General features: G+C 37.4%; 4 protein-coding genes and 1 long non-coding RNA gene across 7 annotated transcripts; 1 reads left to right on the top strand and 4 right to left on the bottom strand.

Moving 5' to 3' along the window:
• Nucleotides 1–2,040: 2,040 nt before the first annotated feature.
• LOC109164887 (beta carbonic anhydrase 5, chloroplastic) lies at nucleotides 2,041–4,091 on the bottom strand. 3 transcript variants are annotated; one of them, XM_019313441.1, is made up of 7 exons: nucleotides 3,743–4,091; nucleotides 3,601–3,649; nucleotides 3,374–3,487; nucleotides 3,219–3,272; nucleotides 2,738–2,820; nucleotides 2,533–2,635; nucleotides 2,041–2,394 (listed from the first exon to the last, which is right to left on the bottom strand). In XM_019313441.1, exons 1-7 carry the CDS (start codon nucleotides 3,952–3,954, stop codon nucleotides 2,194–2,196), a joined length of 816 nt encoding a protein of 271 aa, XP_019168986.1. In that variant the 5' UTR covers nucleotides 3,955–4,091; the 3' UTR covers nucleotides 2,041–2,193. The 3 variants fall into 3 exon arrangements, with proteins under 3 accessions (XP_019168986.1, XP_019168985.1, XP_019168987.1); XM_019313440.1 differs by having other exon boundaries at nucleotides 2,533–2,638; XM_019313442.1 differs by lacking the exon at nucleotides 3,219–3,272 and having other exon boundaries at nucleotides 2,533–2,638; nucleotides 3,743–4,044.
• A 127-nt stretch (nucleotides 4,092–4,218) lies between these two features.
• Nucleotides 4,219–5,116, bottom strand: LOC109164891. Its single transcript, XM_019313446.1, has 3 exons — nucleotides 4,843–5,116; nucleotides 4,691–4,758; nucleotides 4,219–4,537 (listed from the first exon to the last, which is right to left on the bottom strand). Exons 1-3 carry the CDS (start codon nucleotides 4,918–4,920, stop codon nucleotides 4,279–4,281), a joined length of 405 nt encoding a protein of 134 aa, XP_019168991.1. The 5' UTR covers nucleotides 4,921–5,116; the 3' UTR covers nucleotides 4,219–4,278.
• Nucleotides 5,117–6,446: 1,330 nt separating this feature from the next.
• Nucleotides 6,447–16,760, bottom strand: LOC109165065. The gene is made up of 3 exons (XR_002051481.1): nucleotides 16,677–16,760; nucleotides 14,864–14,869; nucleotides 6,447–6,459 (listed from the first exon to the last, which is right to left on the bottom strand). It is a non-coding gene; the product is annotated as an uncharacterized LOC109165065 (long non-coding RNA).
• LOC109165051 lies at nucleotides 7,401–13,642 on the bottom strand. The gene is made up of 2 exons (XM_019313657.1): nucleotides 13,615–13,642; nucleotides 7,401–9,710 (listed from the first exon to the last, which is right to left on the bottom strand). Exon 2 carries the CDS (start codon nucleotides 9,693–9,695, stop codon nucleotides 7,746–7,748), a length of 1,950 nt encoding a protein of 649 aa, XP_019169202.1. The 5' UTR covers nucleotides 9,696–9,710; nucleotides 13,615–13,642; the 3' UTR covers nucleotides 7,401–7,745.
• Nucleotides 13,549–18,290, top strand: LOC109165061 (MADS-box protein SVP-like). Its single transcript, XM_019313671.1, has 8 exons — nucleotides 13,549–13,783; nucleotides 14,030–14,260; nucleotides 16,736–16,832; nucleotides 16,974–17,038; nucleotides 17,154–17,253; nucleotides 17,355–17,396; nucleotides 17,737–17,787; nucleotides 18,132–18,290. The coding sequence occupies exons 2-8, from the start codon at nucleotides 14,079–14,081 to the stop codon at nucleotides 18,273–18,275; spliced, it is 681 nt and encodes a 226-aa protein (XP_019169216.1). The 5' UTR covers nucleotides 13,549–13,783; nucleotides 14,030–14,078; the 3' UTR covers nucleotides 18,276–18,290.
• The last annotated feature ends 45 nt before the right edge of the window (nucleotides 18,291–18,335 follow it).

Below are 18,335 nucleotides of genomic sequence, written 5' to 3' on the forward strand. Positions count from 1 at the left end.
CCTACTGTTCTTGGTTCTTAAATGCCGCGATGGTGGTTAGCATTGGCAGTTAGATACCAGGGCCATCCAATGGTTGATTATGTCAAAACTCAGTACATACCACTGCATTAAAGAAGAAGAAGAAAAAAGTGACTTTCAATACATTTTTTGATGTCTGGTGTCTAAAAGTAGGAGTGGCTATTTTGCGGTCTTATTGTTAATTTTTCTGCCCAGAAATGAAAGCTTTTGCTGGACATTTGAAGTGTTTTACGGCTGCAGTTAATGCAGAGTTCAGAAAGAGCAGCTGGTTTGGTAGATTCATTTAAGTACTTTCAAGTCTTGAAGCTGAATTGTCAGCAAGGTTGCAGACATTCAAACCAAATTGCGGTAATGGACACATGATGTTTGGCTTGTGTCCAATGAGAATCCTCTTGTTGGGGATGGCCATTGCCAAAGTCATTAAAGCAGAAGGGCATTTCCATCTACCATTTTTAACAGTTAGGTGCAGAAACTTCTGGTTTAGGACTTAGGAACTAGGAAGTCCTCCAATCCTAAGAGCCTTTTTGATAGCAAAGCCACTTAATTAGGTACTTGGAAGCAGAAACCCATTATTCTGTGAGAACACATTTTACAAGCCTCAGTTTCAAATGAACTGGTTTGATTGGTTGCCTGTATCCATATGATGAAATCAAGAAAATATCTATCCATTATGCTTTCATATGTCAAAGCCTTTGAGACATGTTTCTTGTTCACTTGAATGTTGTGTTTTCACTTATGAATGGTTGTACTAGGAATAACAATATGAAATACAAAAGCAAGATGAGTAATGAAACTGGGGATAGAAAGGATTATGACACTCCAGGAATTCTGCAGAAAGTAGCATTCAAGGGAACTATGGGTTTCCTGGGAGTTGAGGCACTGGCTTTTGCAGAGCTGGAAACTCGGGCCTTGGTCTGAATGGCATCACTGGTCTTCGGGTTGTAGGCCCTTCGGGTTTTGGGAATGCTGGCAGCTCGTGCTCCGGGACTGTTGGCAGCTGTGGCTTTTCTGGCATTGGGAATTCAGGCACTTCAAGTACATGGTTTGGTACTCTGGGGATTTCGGGAATTGGCAGTTCGGGCAAGGTTGTTGTCTCCAGAAAACGCCGTGCCTCTGTCTGAACCATGATGGAGGTGGTTGCTGACAGAGTGACCAGGAAAACCAAGAACAGGTATGGTGGATTGAAGTGATGAGCCATTCTGGGTGCAGATTGATGTTGTCAGGCGAACCGGTTTCTGCTTTGATCAAGTCAATATGCTCTTGGCATGTAACATGATGAGTTTATATAGGAGATGGGATGTAGTGAAAAGGCAAGAACTATTAGAAGATTCATAGAGTTAGTTCAAGCTCTCTATACATATAAAAATTTCATCTTTGAAGCAGACTTTTCCTGGATGCAAATTTACTGGTTTCTTGCTTTTCTTTTTTTACCATGACATACAGACTGTTCTTCCAAATGGTTACCTAAACACAACCTACCATCACCATTTCAGACCAATTCTTTATTACTCACACTAACAGCACATATCTGCAAGGAAACATTATTATAGCAATTTTGACTGACGAGGGAAACCAGCAGTCACTGTCTGAGGGTATACCAGAATGAGATAAATCAGCCATAGCTTACTGGCTCAAACCAAGAAGGTCAATATTGAGTGACGAGGGAAACCAGCCATAGCTTACTGGCTCAAACCAAGAAGGTCAATATTGAGTGATGAGGGAAACCAACAGTCACTGCCGGAGGGTGTACCACAATGAGACAAACCAACTTAGGTTGTCCATAGCTGACTGGCTCAAACCAAGAAGGTCAATAGGCTGCTCTGACTGGAAGTCGAACTTGGAACCTTGTGGTTATCCAGTGAATAACCTGACCAACTTGGTTAGGGTTGCCCCGCAGCCTATATTTCATAAGTGCATGAGGTTAAGAGTTGAAAGAGAATGGATACTAAGACATGATTTTCCCCTTCAAGAACTAAATAGGAAAACTGCAGATTTTGCAGAAGAGTAGAAACATCTCTGAGATGGAAGGAAACAAATCATTTTCATTAGTACATATATGGCTCACAGTTGATGCAAGTGTATTACTATATCTAAGTTGACACAAGGAGCTTTATATTAACTTGTAATCTATCTAAAAGCGAAGAATGATAAATGGAGCAACTGAGAGTAAGTTAGTCAGCTCCAAAATTCGCGGTTTTTTATACAGTATTGGTTGTGTACCATAGAGCTGCTTTTCGTATACCCGAGAGTCCATTTCTCAAATGTACAATCAACAAAGTCATAGTAGCCACCATGAATTAAAAGCTGACCTTCCACCACCTTGTTCTTTATCCACGGGTATGTAAGCAAGTTCAACAACGAGTGGTGGAGTGACTCCTGGAAATAGAAGAACGTGTTCTTTAGTTTTAGTATACTCCCCCGAAAACAAAATCTCATAGCAAGTCAAATTTGCAGGTTTCTATTGTATTGATTGTTCAACCCGGAAATAGGCTCCTTTGTCCACTAAAAATGTACCTTCTCGCAGTGCCTGCACTGCTCATCAAAGCTCAGTTTGGAGGCAATGGCCTTTGTGTTAGACCTCGCGTTCTTCCCAATAACTACCCAATTATGGAGAAAACTACTGCAGAGAAACGTAACAGATTAACACAGGTAAGTGCACTTTCCTAAATTTCGACACTTGTGTTTGTGCCACAAAACTGAAAACTGAGAAGGAGCAAACCTTGAATTCATCTCATCTTCCATACTCATCAAGGCACGAATCCCCCCACAGCAGCTATGGCCAACAACCAGTATATTTTCCACCTGCAAAGAGTTCGTGCCAAATTTTGAAGCATAAAAATTATGTTATTGCAACAGATAGCTTCATTCAGCTGCATATTCGGAAAGAAGTAATAGAAGAAGGCACAGGTGTGAGCATATAGTCATTAATGTGCAATCCAACTATCAGCTTCAATTTGGTATCAGAGCCAGACCAAAGGTCATGGGTTTGAATATCAACGCTACTATAGCCATTAATGTGCAATCCAACTACCAGCTTAGGCTTTTAGTTGAGATGGAGCACATGCTTCAATTACAGGAACAAGTTGATCATCGGCTAGATACCCAGTGAATCCTAAATTCGGAGTCATGGAGAATTTAAATAAAAAAAAAAAAAAAAAAAAAACAGTATGTCAGTATGATGATCGGCAGAATTGACTCACACAGAGGGTGTTAACAGCAAAGTCAAGAGCAGCATTTACTTCTGAAGGGCCATTCTGCATGAACAGCAAAACTATATTCATATATATCTTGGATGCGTATTATTTCACTAGAGATGTGTGTGCTTAGTAATCAGCAAATAGAACAGAATAGTTACCTCATAAGAAGGCACCAGATTTGCGATGTTGCGGATTACAAATGCTTCTCCAGGTTGAAATCCCAGGACAACTGAGGGACAAACCCGAGAGTCTGCGCAAGCAATCACCATAAACTGTCCTTCAAACAGGTAAGAATTTTCATCACATCGACTGCATAATTAGGCAAGTAGCAGAACTTAATGATCAAACAGAAAATTCCAAAAACGAGCAAATGCATAACATATACCTTTGGTTCTTGAGCAATTGCAAGCTCCTTAAAGTGTTCTATATTGGCCCTAGTTCAAGAAAAGAAGCAACCAATCAGATTGGGGCCACCCCTAAGTTCTAAACATGATGGAAAGGGTTATGAAGCATCGCATTCAGCTTACAAGTACTTATCCTTTTTGAAGCTCAAAAACCGATCCTTCATCTTAGTGAAGAGATCAGAAGCGGTTTGAGTTAAAACAGTGCTTTTCTGTTCATCACCAACAATTTCCTGAGTCAAGCCCATAGGTTCCCTCGGGGATTTCAACCTTAGAGCAAGCGTATTCCTGCATCTCATTAAAGCTAATTTTCTCAGATCAAGTCTCGAATATGGCATGGCATATGTATATGAGTATATCTCCTTCCTCAAGCAGCACAAAAACTACAGTGAAGCTTTTGGTAGCATGAGAACTAACTTTAAAGCTTTATTCCCTAAGCTTCCTTGACCTTATCCCTATACAATGGACAAACAATGAACTGATGTGGCAGATAGTACAGCCCAATGTTATCCACTATTCAGATGAGTTCCGTGCAAGAGAACCTAAAGTTAACTGCCACGTGGTGCAATTCTATTATTGATCCCCTGCTTTAAATTATAGAATTCCTTAATGATTAAAGGCTGACAGTTTTCCCCTTTTTTTTCCTATTTTTTTGCAAAGCTCTAAATTAAAGAAAACCAAGAACAAAAATAGAAACTTTTTGAAGTGCACCCCCACCCACCAAAAAAAAAAAAAAAGTCTCCCTCACGACTTGCTTTCTTCTTCTTGGTTGAAATTCTCCTCACGACTCTCTTTCTTTCTTCTTGGGTTTGCTGGAAGGGTTGAAAATGATGCATCAAAATGGAAATGTTTACAATTGGCATGGCCAAATCAGGAAGCTTAAACAGAAGTCTTACTCTAATAACAGTAGGCATTAACTTCCTATCCATAGAAAGAAACAAAGAGCAGAGGCATTGTCATAGAAGATGAGAAAGAACAAGAAATAATGAGCCCAAAATTTTCCTCACTAAATACAGGAAAAACAAAAAAAGATTCAAACTTTGGCTGTGTTTGGCTGACCTAGCTTGGGATTACCTGGAAGAAGTCGATAATCTGACATGGGTCTGTTCAATTTCCAAGAATCTCAACTGGGCACCAAATATCTGCTCGGAAACATCGAAATAAATCCCCAATCAAGGATGAAATGAAATTCAACAGATCACATATCAGTGAACAATATACTATACGTGTGTTGTAGCTGAAGTCGTGCGGGGAATGGAGGAATGAAGGACTGGATTCGCCATTTGCAGAGATCTAAGATCCATTTAAGCTCGATAAAAAACGCACACAACTTAGTTACAGTATTATACTGATTGTTGGAAGCGCATATGTAATGTAAGTAAGCATTTGTGAACTGAAATTGTATGTACACGTGTCGATCAATGTTGAAAGGAAATTAGTAGCATGCACTGTGGATTTATTATGCAGAGTTCCAAGAAAGAAAGGAGAAAGCCAGGTTATTATGTTCATAGATTGAAGGAGGAGAAAGCCAGGTTACTTCCATAGCTAGAGTCTAGACTCTAGAGAGACCGACATGGTCTCTACTGCAAACTAAGAGCATCAATGAGTTTTTGTAAATGTGATTATGAAAAAAAATATGAGAGAATGAAAAAAAAAATTAATTAAAAATAAATAAATAACATGTCATTGTCAGGTATGCTGTCAGCACGCCCAGCAGACGCGTGTAATGGGCGCACTCGTGCCACGCACAAGTAGCACGCTAAGCTTAATTTTTTAGTCAGTGGGATCCACTTTTCTGCATTATCTCTTCTTTTGAAGATACTCTCCAATTTTCTCTTTTTTGCCTCTCTCCTCCAACAAGGCTTCCTTTCTTAGAATTTGTGCATTATGCTCTAAGGTACAAGCTTTAGAGCATATTCAATAGTTGTAACTTTTTAGAAATTTTACATGTCTAATTAAGAAAGAGAAAAAAAAAATACTGAAAAGCGTCATTAACGCGTCTGACTGGGTGTTGTGTTGCTTCTCACACATTACAAATGGCACTGTTGTTGCGCTATGATGGGGTCCACTTCACTATCAAAAATCAAGTGCTTGCTGAGAGATTTTTATTTTTCTCTCTATCCTCACCATTTTTCTTCCACATAAATCAAACTTCCTCAAAACTTACCCAAAATGTATAGATGGAGATGCGAAAAGTACGAGTGCTATTTTTTTTTTTTTTTTTTTTTTAGTTTTGGGCAGAACTATTGGTCTGTTATATTGGCGAAAGAACAATTGGGCCCTTTAATTTCTGTGGCCCAACAGCATCCATACTTTGCGGGTCAGATTGAAATTGATGTGAAATATATATGCTATTTAATTTTGTACATAAACATGGTAATTGCCTATGTAGATTCTGTACATAAATATGGTAATTGACTAATTGCTATGTAGATTGGATGAACATGTAAATGGAGGATAACTAAAGCCGAGTATTTCAGACTCTCCAGTAAATCGCAAATTGCCCAGACAATTCTCTAATCAAATCGTTGCTGGTGGTGAGTCTTAAGGTCAGGTGGTTGACCAGTGACCCATCTGAGCTAGCTCCAAGGGCCATTGAAATGGCAACATGTAAATGAAGGACAGCTCGACCTTGAGTACTTTGGACATGGCAACCAGGGCAGCCATGAGATTAACCTGAATTCAGAACAGGAAGCCTCTTCATCAGTTGCACATGCTACCACTGCAATAAAACAATGGCCCAGAAATGCTGTAATGGTGGCCATAACTCCATAAGCCATGTAGCATCAAAGTATGAAGATATGGCAATTTAGAAGAGCAGAAACCAGTAGTGTTAATGGTGACTAGCTGCAACTAATAAATATGGAACAGAACTTCATAAAGCAAATACACACCAGAAAGATTTATGAACTCAATTATCACCCACAATACTGCTAGTGCTGGTCCAGGCATTTAAAAAGTACAGCAGTAATAGCAGCAAATGGTGTGGCACATGAAGCCATGAAGGCTTATTGCCATCTTTCATTCAATACATATCAATGATATCATCCCATTTAAACTGGCATGGGAAATACAAAGAGAAGGATCAAATTCCACATTTCAACCATGAGGCTATGACCTTTATAACAATATAGAGAATATCAGCTGCAAAAACAGAAACTTCAAGCAATTTTTAATTTGACTGATACTGCCAACGCTGTTTTTGTTGTTCTATTATATGGGTGATCAAATTCAAATCAGGAAAACTGTTTTAAAGTTTCAGACATTCAGCTAAGAATATGAAGGTTCTGCTGGTTCAGACTACAAAGAAGAAGAAAGAATCAGGTCCCAACTTTAGCCAGAAAATATAGATTTTACACTAATTATGTTCACTAATATCGTCAACACTGATCTTTTCAGTTAACAAAACCAGAAAAGAGGAATTACTAGAAAGGGAACTTAAATTACTACTAATTCAGTCAATAGTTCTAACAGGATTCAATATAAAAAAGGAGGAACCAAGATTCAATATTCTATCTACAGACATAGCAAAGTGTTTGACATGGAAATAGGCACACCACAGATAAATGTTCTACAATGCATGAACCCATGTCAATAGTACTTACAACGCAATAAGATAGCTATTCAAGTCTCAGTTTCAGGTCAATCTGTTCCTGCAAAACAGGTATGTAGGAGGCAAGCAATATAGTTCCGTTTAGTTCTAGAAACCATTTTGCAATCTAGGAAACAAGAAAAAATGAATCATGTAACAAAATAAAAACCTCAAGCAGCTAGCTTTTTCCTGTTTTGCAGCATAGTAAAGGAGACAGAATTATTGAACTGATTGTTGCAAATACAAAAGGCAGCATGAGGAAGAAATCACTGCCACCACATTTGCAGCGAAAAAGCTACAGGAGAAACCATAGGCAAGTATCCAAGTAGCTCCACATTGTTCCTTACTACGAACATACAAAAGGCAAAAGCTAGACTAAAGCAACAGTTAGGGCATTACGGCCATTACATTTGCAGCACACAGCTGGAGAAAACATCAAGGCCATTATCCAAGTAGCTCTATATAGTTCCTTACTACATACAAAATGCAAAAGCTAGACTAGAGCTACAATTACAACAAAAGAAATGCCTAACTTCACTAGGCAGCCTTTACCTTATCATCACCAACAACATTGAGAATAGGAAGACTGTTTAAAAATTCATCAAGACCCTCAAAAAACCCATTCCCTTCAATGCCATCATCTTCTCCTCTTCCTGTTCCATCTACTTGCCCATTCATTCCTGGTGGAGGCTCTTCAACCTCATTACTAAACTCCACATTCAAATCCAATTTTCCATAGTCTTTGGCAATCCTCCCAGATTGCCTCCTTGTGTTACTTGCCGCACCTTTCTTACGCAATTCAGCTGGCAAGCGAGCACCACTCCGAACTGTAACACCATCTTGAAAATTATCTCCAGCATTATCTTTGACATTATTTCCATTATCAGCTTGCTGTTTCATAGCAGTTCTATTAGGAGTACCTGTCCCAACCCCTTTTCCCTTCAAACTCTTTGCTTTCTTTCTCTTCTTATTATAGCCATTCCTCCAATCCACATCCGACTCTTCACTAGAGTCTGATAATTCTACAAACACATCATCATCAACAATAATTTTTCGGGCTGACTTCTTTACACCACCCCCTCCAAAACCACTAACATTGCTCCCAATCCCCTGCCCTCCAATAGAATGATATACATTCCCCCCAGTGAACCCATTTTTCCCCCCAGTTTGAGGACAATTAAACATAGGAGAAAAAGGGGTCCAAGTTGTGGCCTGACCTTTATACTTCTCCCAGATTGATACAGAAAACCCCAAAGGTAGAAAGCCCCAGCAACAAAAATAAGCTTCTTTCCCATCAATAATTGGTGGGGGAGACGAAATTGCTACAGCCTGGAATGCCATTCTGCAATTTTGGCACCGCAAAGTACAGTCGACATAAGCCTCAGGGTACTGAAACATATGATAGCAATACGGGCAAGCAGTCCAGAAGCTAGGAATGTCATCCTTTGGCTCATCTTCCTTCAATTCATCATTATTTGATTCATCTACTCCACTCTCTTTTTCTTTAGCCTTACTCAGATTATCGGTAGAACCACCTGAGCGATAGTTTCTTTCGAAACCCTCATTTTGCTGCAGTGACGGCTCATTCCTTTGCTGATACACAGTAGAGCTCTCGGTGGGAGCAACAGGAGGTGGAGGTGGAGGTGGAGGTGGGGGTGGCGGTTGGGCTCGAACCGAACTTGGCGTAAAGGAAAATGGCTGTGGTTCACTACTCGAGCCGGGCATATAGGTCACTGTCGGTAGTTGGTCTACATTCAAGCTGGGCACGGAGGTTACCGGAGGTGGTTGGTCCCGACTCAGAAATGTTACTGATTGGGGTGGCGGTGGCGGTTGATGATCCCTACCCGTATTTGGCTGCTGCAAAAACGTCACTGTTTGAACCGGTTCACGGCTCAGAAACGTTAACGGTTGGCCAGAGGTAAATGGCTGCTGCTGCTCTCGACTCACAAAGAACATTTGCTGCTGCTGGTCTCTGCCGGAGTTCGGAACAACGGAAAAAGGATTGGGCGGCTGCTGCTGCTGCTGCTGCACAGAGGGCACCGGGTTCGGGTTAAGGTTTATGAAGAACCCTAGCTCTTTATCATACACGCTTTTCCTGAACGGGTTCGAGAGCAGAGTCCAAGCGTCGACGACGAGCCGGAAAGCCTGGTCGGCGAACGGAAAGTTGTTCTTCTGAGGGTTTAGTAGGACCGCGAGTCGGCGATACTGAGTCGCAATGAACTCCGAGTCGTGCGCCTGGTTGGGAGGGACCTGGAGGATGCCATACCAATCGAACTGATTGTTCACCAGCTTGTCCCCGGCGATTAGAGTGTCGATGACGGCGAGGATTTGCTCGCCGTGCACCATCGTCGGGTCGGACTCCTGCGCCCGGGTCGCAAACGATTTACTCCCCATCAAGTCACGGTTGGCCAGAAGCTTCTCGGCGATGGTCAGCCACCGCAACGCCTCCGTCCGGTTAGGGTTTGTGATGAAAAACGGATGCTCCATTTCCCCTCTCTCTCTCTCAATCAATCTGCAAAATTTTCTCTGCACAGAGTTTTTTGAGAGAGAAACGAAGAGCATGAAGAATGAGGGGAGTGATATACTATGTGAGTGGACGAAAAAGGGCATAGATTTTACTCAACAGACAAGGCATTTCGCGTTGACTAGTGTGTGGGGAGTTGGGGGCAATTAAGGTAATTGCAATAACCGGTCTGGATAAGTAAGGGGTTTTAATGTGATTTTGATTTTTGAGTAAGCTCAGTTGGACAGGACTCAGGAGTACTGTGGGAAGGGTGAGAAAAACGTTTTGTTTTATTATGGATATTCTAGGAATTTCACACTTGTCCTCCCGTACCCTCACTGGCATGCGCGGGGCGTAGACTTTTTAGACTTTAGACTTGGAGAGAGTTGCACCTGTCATTCATTTAAAATCTTAGGTTAAAATTTTTGTGGTGGAACAAATATTGAAAGGTTGTTGTGAATAATAATAATAATAATAATAATAATAATAAGATGAAAAGAACAGTGTAATACAGCGAGAGATGAAGGGAGGAGCATTTTGCAAGTGATGTGAGAAAAATTTAGTCGAGAAAAAAAAACAGAGTACATGATGTATGTTAAAAGGTTGTAGTATAAAGGTAAAGCGTGAATTTGAAACATCGTCGTATTTATAGATGGACTGGGCGCGAAAATTTAAAAAATTTGTAACGGATCCAATCAAGTCCGCCAACGAGGGCACGAGACGTGTTTGGGGAGTTAAATCAAGTGGTGAACCGCACGCGACATCATAAGCCCGCATCGTAGATAAACACAGCTCGATAACGAGTCGTTAGTGTTTGATCTGATCGGGTTCTGTAGTCCAAGCCCTCCTAAGTAACTTAATAGCGAGACACGGACTAGGGAGCTACTTGATAGAAAATATATCTTGGAAGAAGTCGACGGGCTTATTCATCTCTTCTCTATCCAATATGACAAAGAAATCTACCCAAGTTTCTTCGTCCATGTCAATCTAGACAAAGAAGACATATTCTCTTTCCAATCAATAGGGATGTAAAAGCCATGGTAATTTTTTTTTTTTTTTTTTTTTTGGAAAATGATCAAATAGGCCCTCGAACTTTAGCTTAAAAGTCAATTAGGCCCCTAAACTTTTTAAAGGTTCAATTACACCTATCAACAATTCATTTAGGTGCAATGAAGCCCAAAAACAAGTTAATGACCTGCTATCATAGGTCATTAGGGTTCAGGCCACCTTCCGGCGAATTTTTCGACAACAAAATATGTGACCAGCAACCGACCCAGATTTGCCGAAAATTTCGCCGGTCACTTCTTTTGTCGAAAATTTCGTCGGTCACTTTTTCTATTTTTTTGCCGGAAAATTCGTCAGAAGGTGACCTGAACCCTAATGACCTGTGATAGCAGGTTATTAATTTGTTTTTGGGCTTCATTGCACTTAAATTAATTGTTGATAGGTGTAATTGCACCTTTAAAAAGTTTAGGGGCCTAATTAACTTTTAAGCTAAAGTTTGAGGGCCTATTTGATCATTTTTCCTTTTTTTTTTTTAATATACTTTTTTTGATCTTTTTATATATATATATGTGTCTATGTGTGTGACACATCCCATGTGACATGATATTTAATTTAAAGGTAATTTTATAGATCAAATTACATTTTAATAAGTTTAAGGATTTAATTACTTTCTTTGATTCAAATGTTTAATTGTATTTTGATATCGAGTATATAATTGGAGGGTATATTTCAATCGTTATACCCTGCACCACGGCGCACATAGCACTGTGCGTCTCGCACCTCCCAAAACGATGTCGTTTTGAGAAGCGCGGTAGGGAGTTGACATGATTACGTGTATTTGTTTATACAATTATGTGTATTTATTTATACAATTATGTATATTTTTATACAGTTATGTGTATTTATTTATATAATTATGTGTATTTATTTATACGATTATATATATTTTTTATACAATTATGTGAAACGATATTGTTTTGCATCAAGGCGTATAATGCATACGCACTCTGGTGCACGATATAAATTGCCTATAATTTTTCTAGAAAAAAAAAAAAAGAGAGAAAGACAAGCAAAACTGAAAGCCTAAAAGCAATTATTGATTTGACAATAGCAAATAGAGTTGGGCAATTAAAGACAAAAGGTTAGAATAGTCATTTAACTGGGGAGAAGGAGATAAAGTAGAGTTGTACTTTTAGTTAATTATTAATAATCAAGTTGAAAAGTCGTAAAAGTGGTGGCAGCCAACTTACAAAAATATCCTTAAGTTGCGAGTTTTGTAGGGCGCGGCGTTGTCTTTTGTACGGAAATAGAATTTTCTTTGGCATACCCCACACTCGCTACTGTTTGCTTTTAAACTTCACATCACATTACTATTTAGAGCAAAATTTCGCTTTAATTTGCATCTACTCCGTAATCTCCTGTTTGCTTCACCTGTCTATATCTAAGGATATCAATTTAGACTGAGCCCGATTCGACCCGATAAAATCAAAATTGACAAGGTTATGGTCCGAACAGACTAGTCCGATAAAAAACATTAATTCGATGAGCCCGAAATTAATACGTTTGATGACCCGATAAGACTAGCTCAAAATTAAAAAGGCAAGCCCGATATTTCGAACTATTGAAAACTATATTCTTTAGTGATATAAAACCTAAATACATGAAATAATTATTATAATTAAAAATATATATATATATATATATATATATATATATATATAGTTAATTATCGAAATGGTCCCTTGCTTATAGCAAAATTATCAATTTGGTCCTTGACTATTTTTTTTGACCAATTAAGTCCCTCAACTTTAAAAATCTTAACCAATTTGGTCCTCCGTTTGTTTGACCGTTAGTCAACCGTTAACTTTGGACCAAATTGGTAATTCACTATAGTCAAGGGACCATTTTGGTAATTAACTTTAAGGGTCGGCAATTCGGTTCAGTTTTCTCAAACCGAGCCGTACCAAACTAGTTAGATTCGGAAATATACCGAACAACCGAACAGTAATAGATTCTTGTATACCGAACGGTTCGATAAAAACTCGAACCGAACTGAATTGTTCGGTAAAAATTGAATCGAACCGAATACCGTTTGAACTTTGGATTGCTATTTTGTTATATATTAGACTTTGGATATGGACTATGTATATATCATAACACATAATGTAGAACTTTTGATAATAAACCATAAAGAAATCAAATAAAACATTTACGAGAGGTACCCGTGAGAATATGAGCTGAACGGCAGAGCAAGCAGCAAGTGACTTGGATTTATTTATTTATTTATAATTATAATTATTATTATATTTTTTTAAAAAAATCAAACGGTATTTGATTCTGTTCAATTATTTATTGAACAATTCAGATCGGATCGGATCGGGTTTTTTATCAAACCGTTCGGTATACAAGAATCCAATATCGTTCGATATATTACTTTGGTTCGGTTCGATTCGAGAAAACTAAACCGAATTGCCCACCCCTAAAGTTAATTACCAAAATGGTCCATTGACTATAGCGAAATTACCAATTTGGTCCCAAGTTAACGGTTGACTAACGGTCAAACTAACGAAGGACCAAATTGATTAAAATTTTTAAAGTTGAGGGACTTAATTGGTTAAAAAAAATAGTCAATGATCAAATTGATAATTTCGCTATAGTCAATGGATCATTTTGATAATTAACTCTATATATATATTAAGTAATGCGACAGAAACTAAAATTGCACTTGCAAGGCACTCTGTTTAACGTACGGAATCTCTAAAAATTGTAAGAGATCCCCACCCAAATTGAACCCTGTAAAAGTAAACTAAAAAGGAAAGGAACAAAGAAAAAGGCAAAAAAAGGAGAGATGAGGTTTTCTTGACCTCCATTTTCTGCAGTTTCTTCTGCATAGATACCCTCTCTCTCTCTCTCTCTCTCTCGATCTCTACATGATTGCTTGCAAAGCGTTTGTGGAAATGCGGATCGTCTCAGCTCACCAAGAAGCATCATTCTAGCCCTATCTCTCCATCTTTTCTGCAAATTTTTCTCACACAATTAAGCTACTACCATCTTCTTCATCTGTCTGGTATGTTTGCTTCTTCTCTCTCTCTATGTAGGAATCTAGGGTTCTGTTGACGTTTACCCGCTTTTGGGTTTTGCTGTGTGTGAGTGTGTGTTGTGTTGATGTCTGCAAAACCAATTTGATAATCCTCAAGAAAGGGAGAAAACTAGAAGAAATTTATAGATATTCTTGCAAGCTAAGTTGCAGACTTAGCTTGCAACTCTCTCTAGCTAGCTTCGTTTCATATTTGATAAAGATCCTGTTTTGCAGTTCTTGAGAGGCGCTGTACTAGGTAGCTTAGCTTAGCTTAACAACAACAATGGTGAGACAAAGAATCGAGATCAAGAGGATCGACAGCTTGTCGGCGAGGCAAGTGACCTTTGCCAAAAGAAGAAGAGGGCTTTTCAAGAAAGCCCAGGAGCTTTCCACGCTCTGCGATGTCGAAGTCGGCCTCATCGTCTTCTCCGCCACCGGAAAACTCTCCGACTATTCCAGCTCCAGGTAGACTCAGCTCTCCCACTTTCCGGCTACCCTTTTAGTAAAAGTCAACATCTTTCAGAGTTTCAGCTCCATTTCTGCAATACATACAGTAATATGAACTTCAAATGCGCCTGCGGCAGTCTGCAGATACACCAAATCTTCGTTCATATATTGAAGAAATTGCAGAACTGGTTAAAGATCAATAAAATATAAGAAAAGTCCCATACAAATTAAATATACAATACATATACTTTCAAGTGGATTACTCATCATGTGACTACTATAAGTCAGTCATGCTTAACCACAGAGTTTTTAGACTATGTGATTGTCATATCCACAGAGTTTTTAGACTATGTGATTGTCATATCTTATAAGTAGCTGGACATTAACCATTTAACATATCCCTTCACACATTGTGCGTATAAAATGCTAGTGAATATATATATATATATATATATATATATATATATATATATATATAGGGATGCACTCAGGTGCGAATAAGTGCCCAGGAAGGAATATGTGAACGAATCAGCGCGCAACACGTGTCTAGATCTAATAGCTTAAACAAAACGCGGTGGCATTTTCGTAAATAATTGAACATCGAAGTGCAAGTAAAATAACTTACAACTGCACATACTTTCACCTAAAATTGCATGTAATTTTGTCGTGTTAGCATTCACTTCGAGCAAACATTCATTCACTTGGGTGTGCTTATAACTATAGGTGCAACTATTTATAACTATATGTGCAACTACTTATAACTATATGTGCACCTACTTTCACCTATAATTGCATGTAATTTTGCCTTGTTAACATTCATTGATCTGAGTTCAACGGGTAGTAATACCCCTGAAACCCACCCGCAAACATTCATGCATCTAGGTGCAACTACTTATAACTATCTGTGCAACTACTTAGAACTATAGGTGCAACTCCTTAGAACTATAGGTGCACTTAGTATTGATACTCGGTGTAAATTTTTACTTGCACCTATAATACATTTTACATGCACTTGTAATACATTTTACTTGCACTTCGATATTCAATTATTTACGAAAATACCACCACACTTTTTTAAAAAAATCAGTGTTTCACATCCATTAGATCTGGACACGTGGACGGACATAATCCATTCCTATTTCGCTCCTGGGCGAAGCATTCGCACCTGAGTGCGATTATATATATATATATATATATATATATATATATATATATATATATATATATATATATATATATATATATATATATATATATATCTTAACTATAATATAGCCATATGGTTGGTGAGCAATTATCTTAACAATAATTGCTCACTAAACCATATGGTTATATTATAGTTATTATTAAGATTTATTTATTTATTTATTACATGGTGCATAAAAATTAAAATTAACAATAATTCATTTTCATATCTCTTGCCTCATCCAATTCATCCAAAAACTCACAAATAAACTTCAATTGAGATTATTCTAATGAGGTCAATCTTAAAAATTTAGTACATAGTATTTAATATTACAAATTTTTAAGAACTTAGTAAACTATAATAGTAATTGAATTACAATTTTCAGAGTTATCACGAATCAAAATTTTTAGACCTTTGGAATTTCTAACAATTTTCAAAGTCAGATCAGAAATTTTAGACATTTGAAATTTCTAACCATTTTCAAAGTCACCACAGATCAAAATTTTTAGACCTTTGAGATTTCTAACTCTAGAAATCTCAAAGGTCTAAAAATTTTGATCCGTGGTGACTTTGAAAATTATAATTCAATTACTATTATAGTTTACTAAGTTCAATTCTTAAAAATTTGTAATATTAAATACTATGTACTAAAATTTTAATATAGTTTAAGATTTGTAGTAATTACCCACCTTAAATACCAATTCTTATTTTAATTATAAATATATTTATGCTCATAATTTTATCATAGTATTTCACACATAATTATTAAATAACAAATTTTTTTTATATATGAATAAACCTCATATAGGGTATATTTTTATAACATATATTCTGTGCATCGCACGGACAAATAATAGTATAACAAATACTAGTATATATATATATATATATATATATATATATATATATATATTATTGGATATAAAATGATTATACATAGGATTTAGACACATATAAACAGGCCATATATAGTTCCCAACATAATCATTAACTTTAATTTGTTGAATGTTGAACGTTGAATGAGTGCAATGAACAATGTAACCAATTATTGTTCATGAGAATATATATACGGTTGAATTTCAATAGTCTTATTATATATATTAGGATAATTGTCAATTGCATATATAACTAAAAATGCATGATGAGAATGAAATATTTGGTACGCTTTATATATGTACTAACAATATATTTTATTTTAACTAAAAGTAGTTTAAACTAATTGTAGAATTGTTTTCAACACCTGATGACAAATTCTCGAGTTAGATCAATAAATTAACAGTTTATTTTTGGCAAAATGCAAATTGAAGTATGGTGCAAGTACTTGCAAGGCACAATATGCATTCAGAGAAAAATGAGAATGATCTTGAGCATCATCATCATCCTCAGCCACCTCTCCAGCTTCAGGTGAATACTGAAATATATGTGTCTTGTTTTACACTTTCTGAAAGTAAGAACATTTCTGTTACAATTATGGTTGCTGTGAAACGATTGTATAGTAGTCACGAATTATTTCCTAAAAGGATCTTGTTTTGCATCGATCTTAAGCAAGATAATAGATATACCCATGCCATGCTCCTGGAGGAGTACAAGGATAAGGACCACCATTTAAGGTATATATATATTTAAGGTTTTAATTTGGTCTTGTCCATCAACATTCTGTGTAATTTTCTGTGCATTTTTAAGCGTTGTATTTCGGGTTTTCTTTAAAAAATCATACTACTGCAGGCAACTCAATGGAGAAGATCTGCAAGAGCTTGGCATGGAGGAACTGATCAGACTGGAGAAACAGATGGAGAGAGGGCTGAGCCGTGTCCAGAAAACGAAGGCTGGTTTCTCTGTTACTTCTCATTAATTATATATATTGTGTGTTTTTCTGGTACGTGGCGACTAATTTATACAGATTTGATATTGTTGTGCATCTTTCAGGATGATATACGTTTGAAAGAGATGAGTGCTCTCATGAAAAAGGCCAGTCTTGCATACACTTTCTTCCTTCTTTTCTGTATTGAATATTATATGTCTTGCTGCTGCGGGCACTCCATTAATGGCAGAATTGCATGCATGTTCTTAGGAAGTATGATGAGTTTTAGCACATTAAAGTTTAGATAATGTAGTGCCTGTGTACTCTCATCATTTAAGACAGGTTGGCTCAATGCTAATAGAAATTAATCTAGGCATTGTACGAATTTAAAGGTGCCTTTTGTAGTTAGGATCTACTCGAGACAGATAGTGGTCTAACAAAAAAATATTATTTAATTGCTTCATGCATGTCTGACTGCGTTTAATTAGCTCATCGTGAACCATGCAGGAAGCTACATTGAAGGATGAGAATGCGCAAATGAAGCAGTTTTTCGATCAGGTTATAACAATTTTTAATCTTCTTCTTCTCCCTACTTTATACACCATACTCAAGAGTGCCGGTAACACTGATCACTAACAAAGTTCGTAGAAAATTTGGTTAAACATTGGCCATGTTTCTATAATTTATGACCAGTAAGCACGGCTAGAAATTATGGAATTTCCGACCACCTGAAAGTGATCTTAAATCAAGTCGAAAACCTTGTTCCGAGACAAAAGAAAAAAGTTTAAAAAATTCACTAATATGTGTACATTTTTTTATCAGTAATTGATAATAGCAAGTTTTCTAAATTTAAGTTATAACGTAGATAATAGCCATTTCTCAACCATTATTGTATTGCATAGATGGGATCTTCCATGGCGGCCCAAGAGGACAAACCACCACCAGATCAACAAGGGCAATATGATGATTCAGTCACAAAAACTTACAACTTAGCTCACAATCACCATCATGATTGCAACTCTGATACATTCCTCACGTTGGGGTAAGTATGTTGAACGTCAACCACAACACTTTCTAAGGAAAGCATGCATACATGCGGCGATATC

Source organism: Ipomoea nil, unplaced genomic scaffold, assembly GCF_001879475.1.
Source record: "Ipomoea nil cultivar Tokyo-kokei standard unplaced genomic scaffold, Asagao_1.1 scaffold3069, whole genome shotgun sequence".
Classification (NCBI taxonomy): Eukaryota; Viridiplantae; Streptophyta; class Magnoliopsida; order Solanales; family Convolvulaceae; genus Ipomoea; species Ipomoea nil.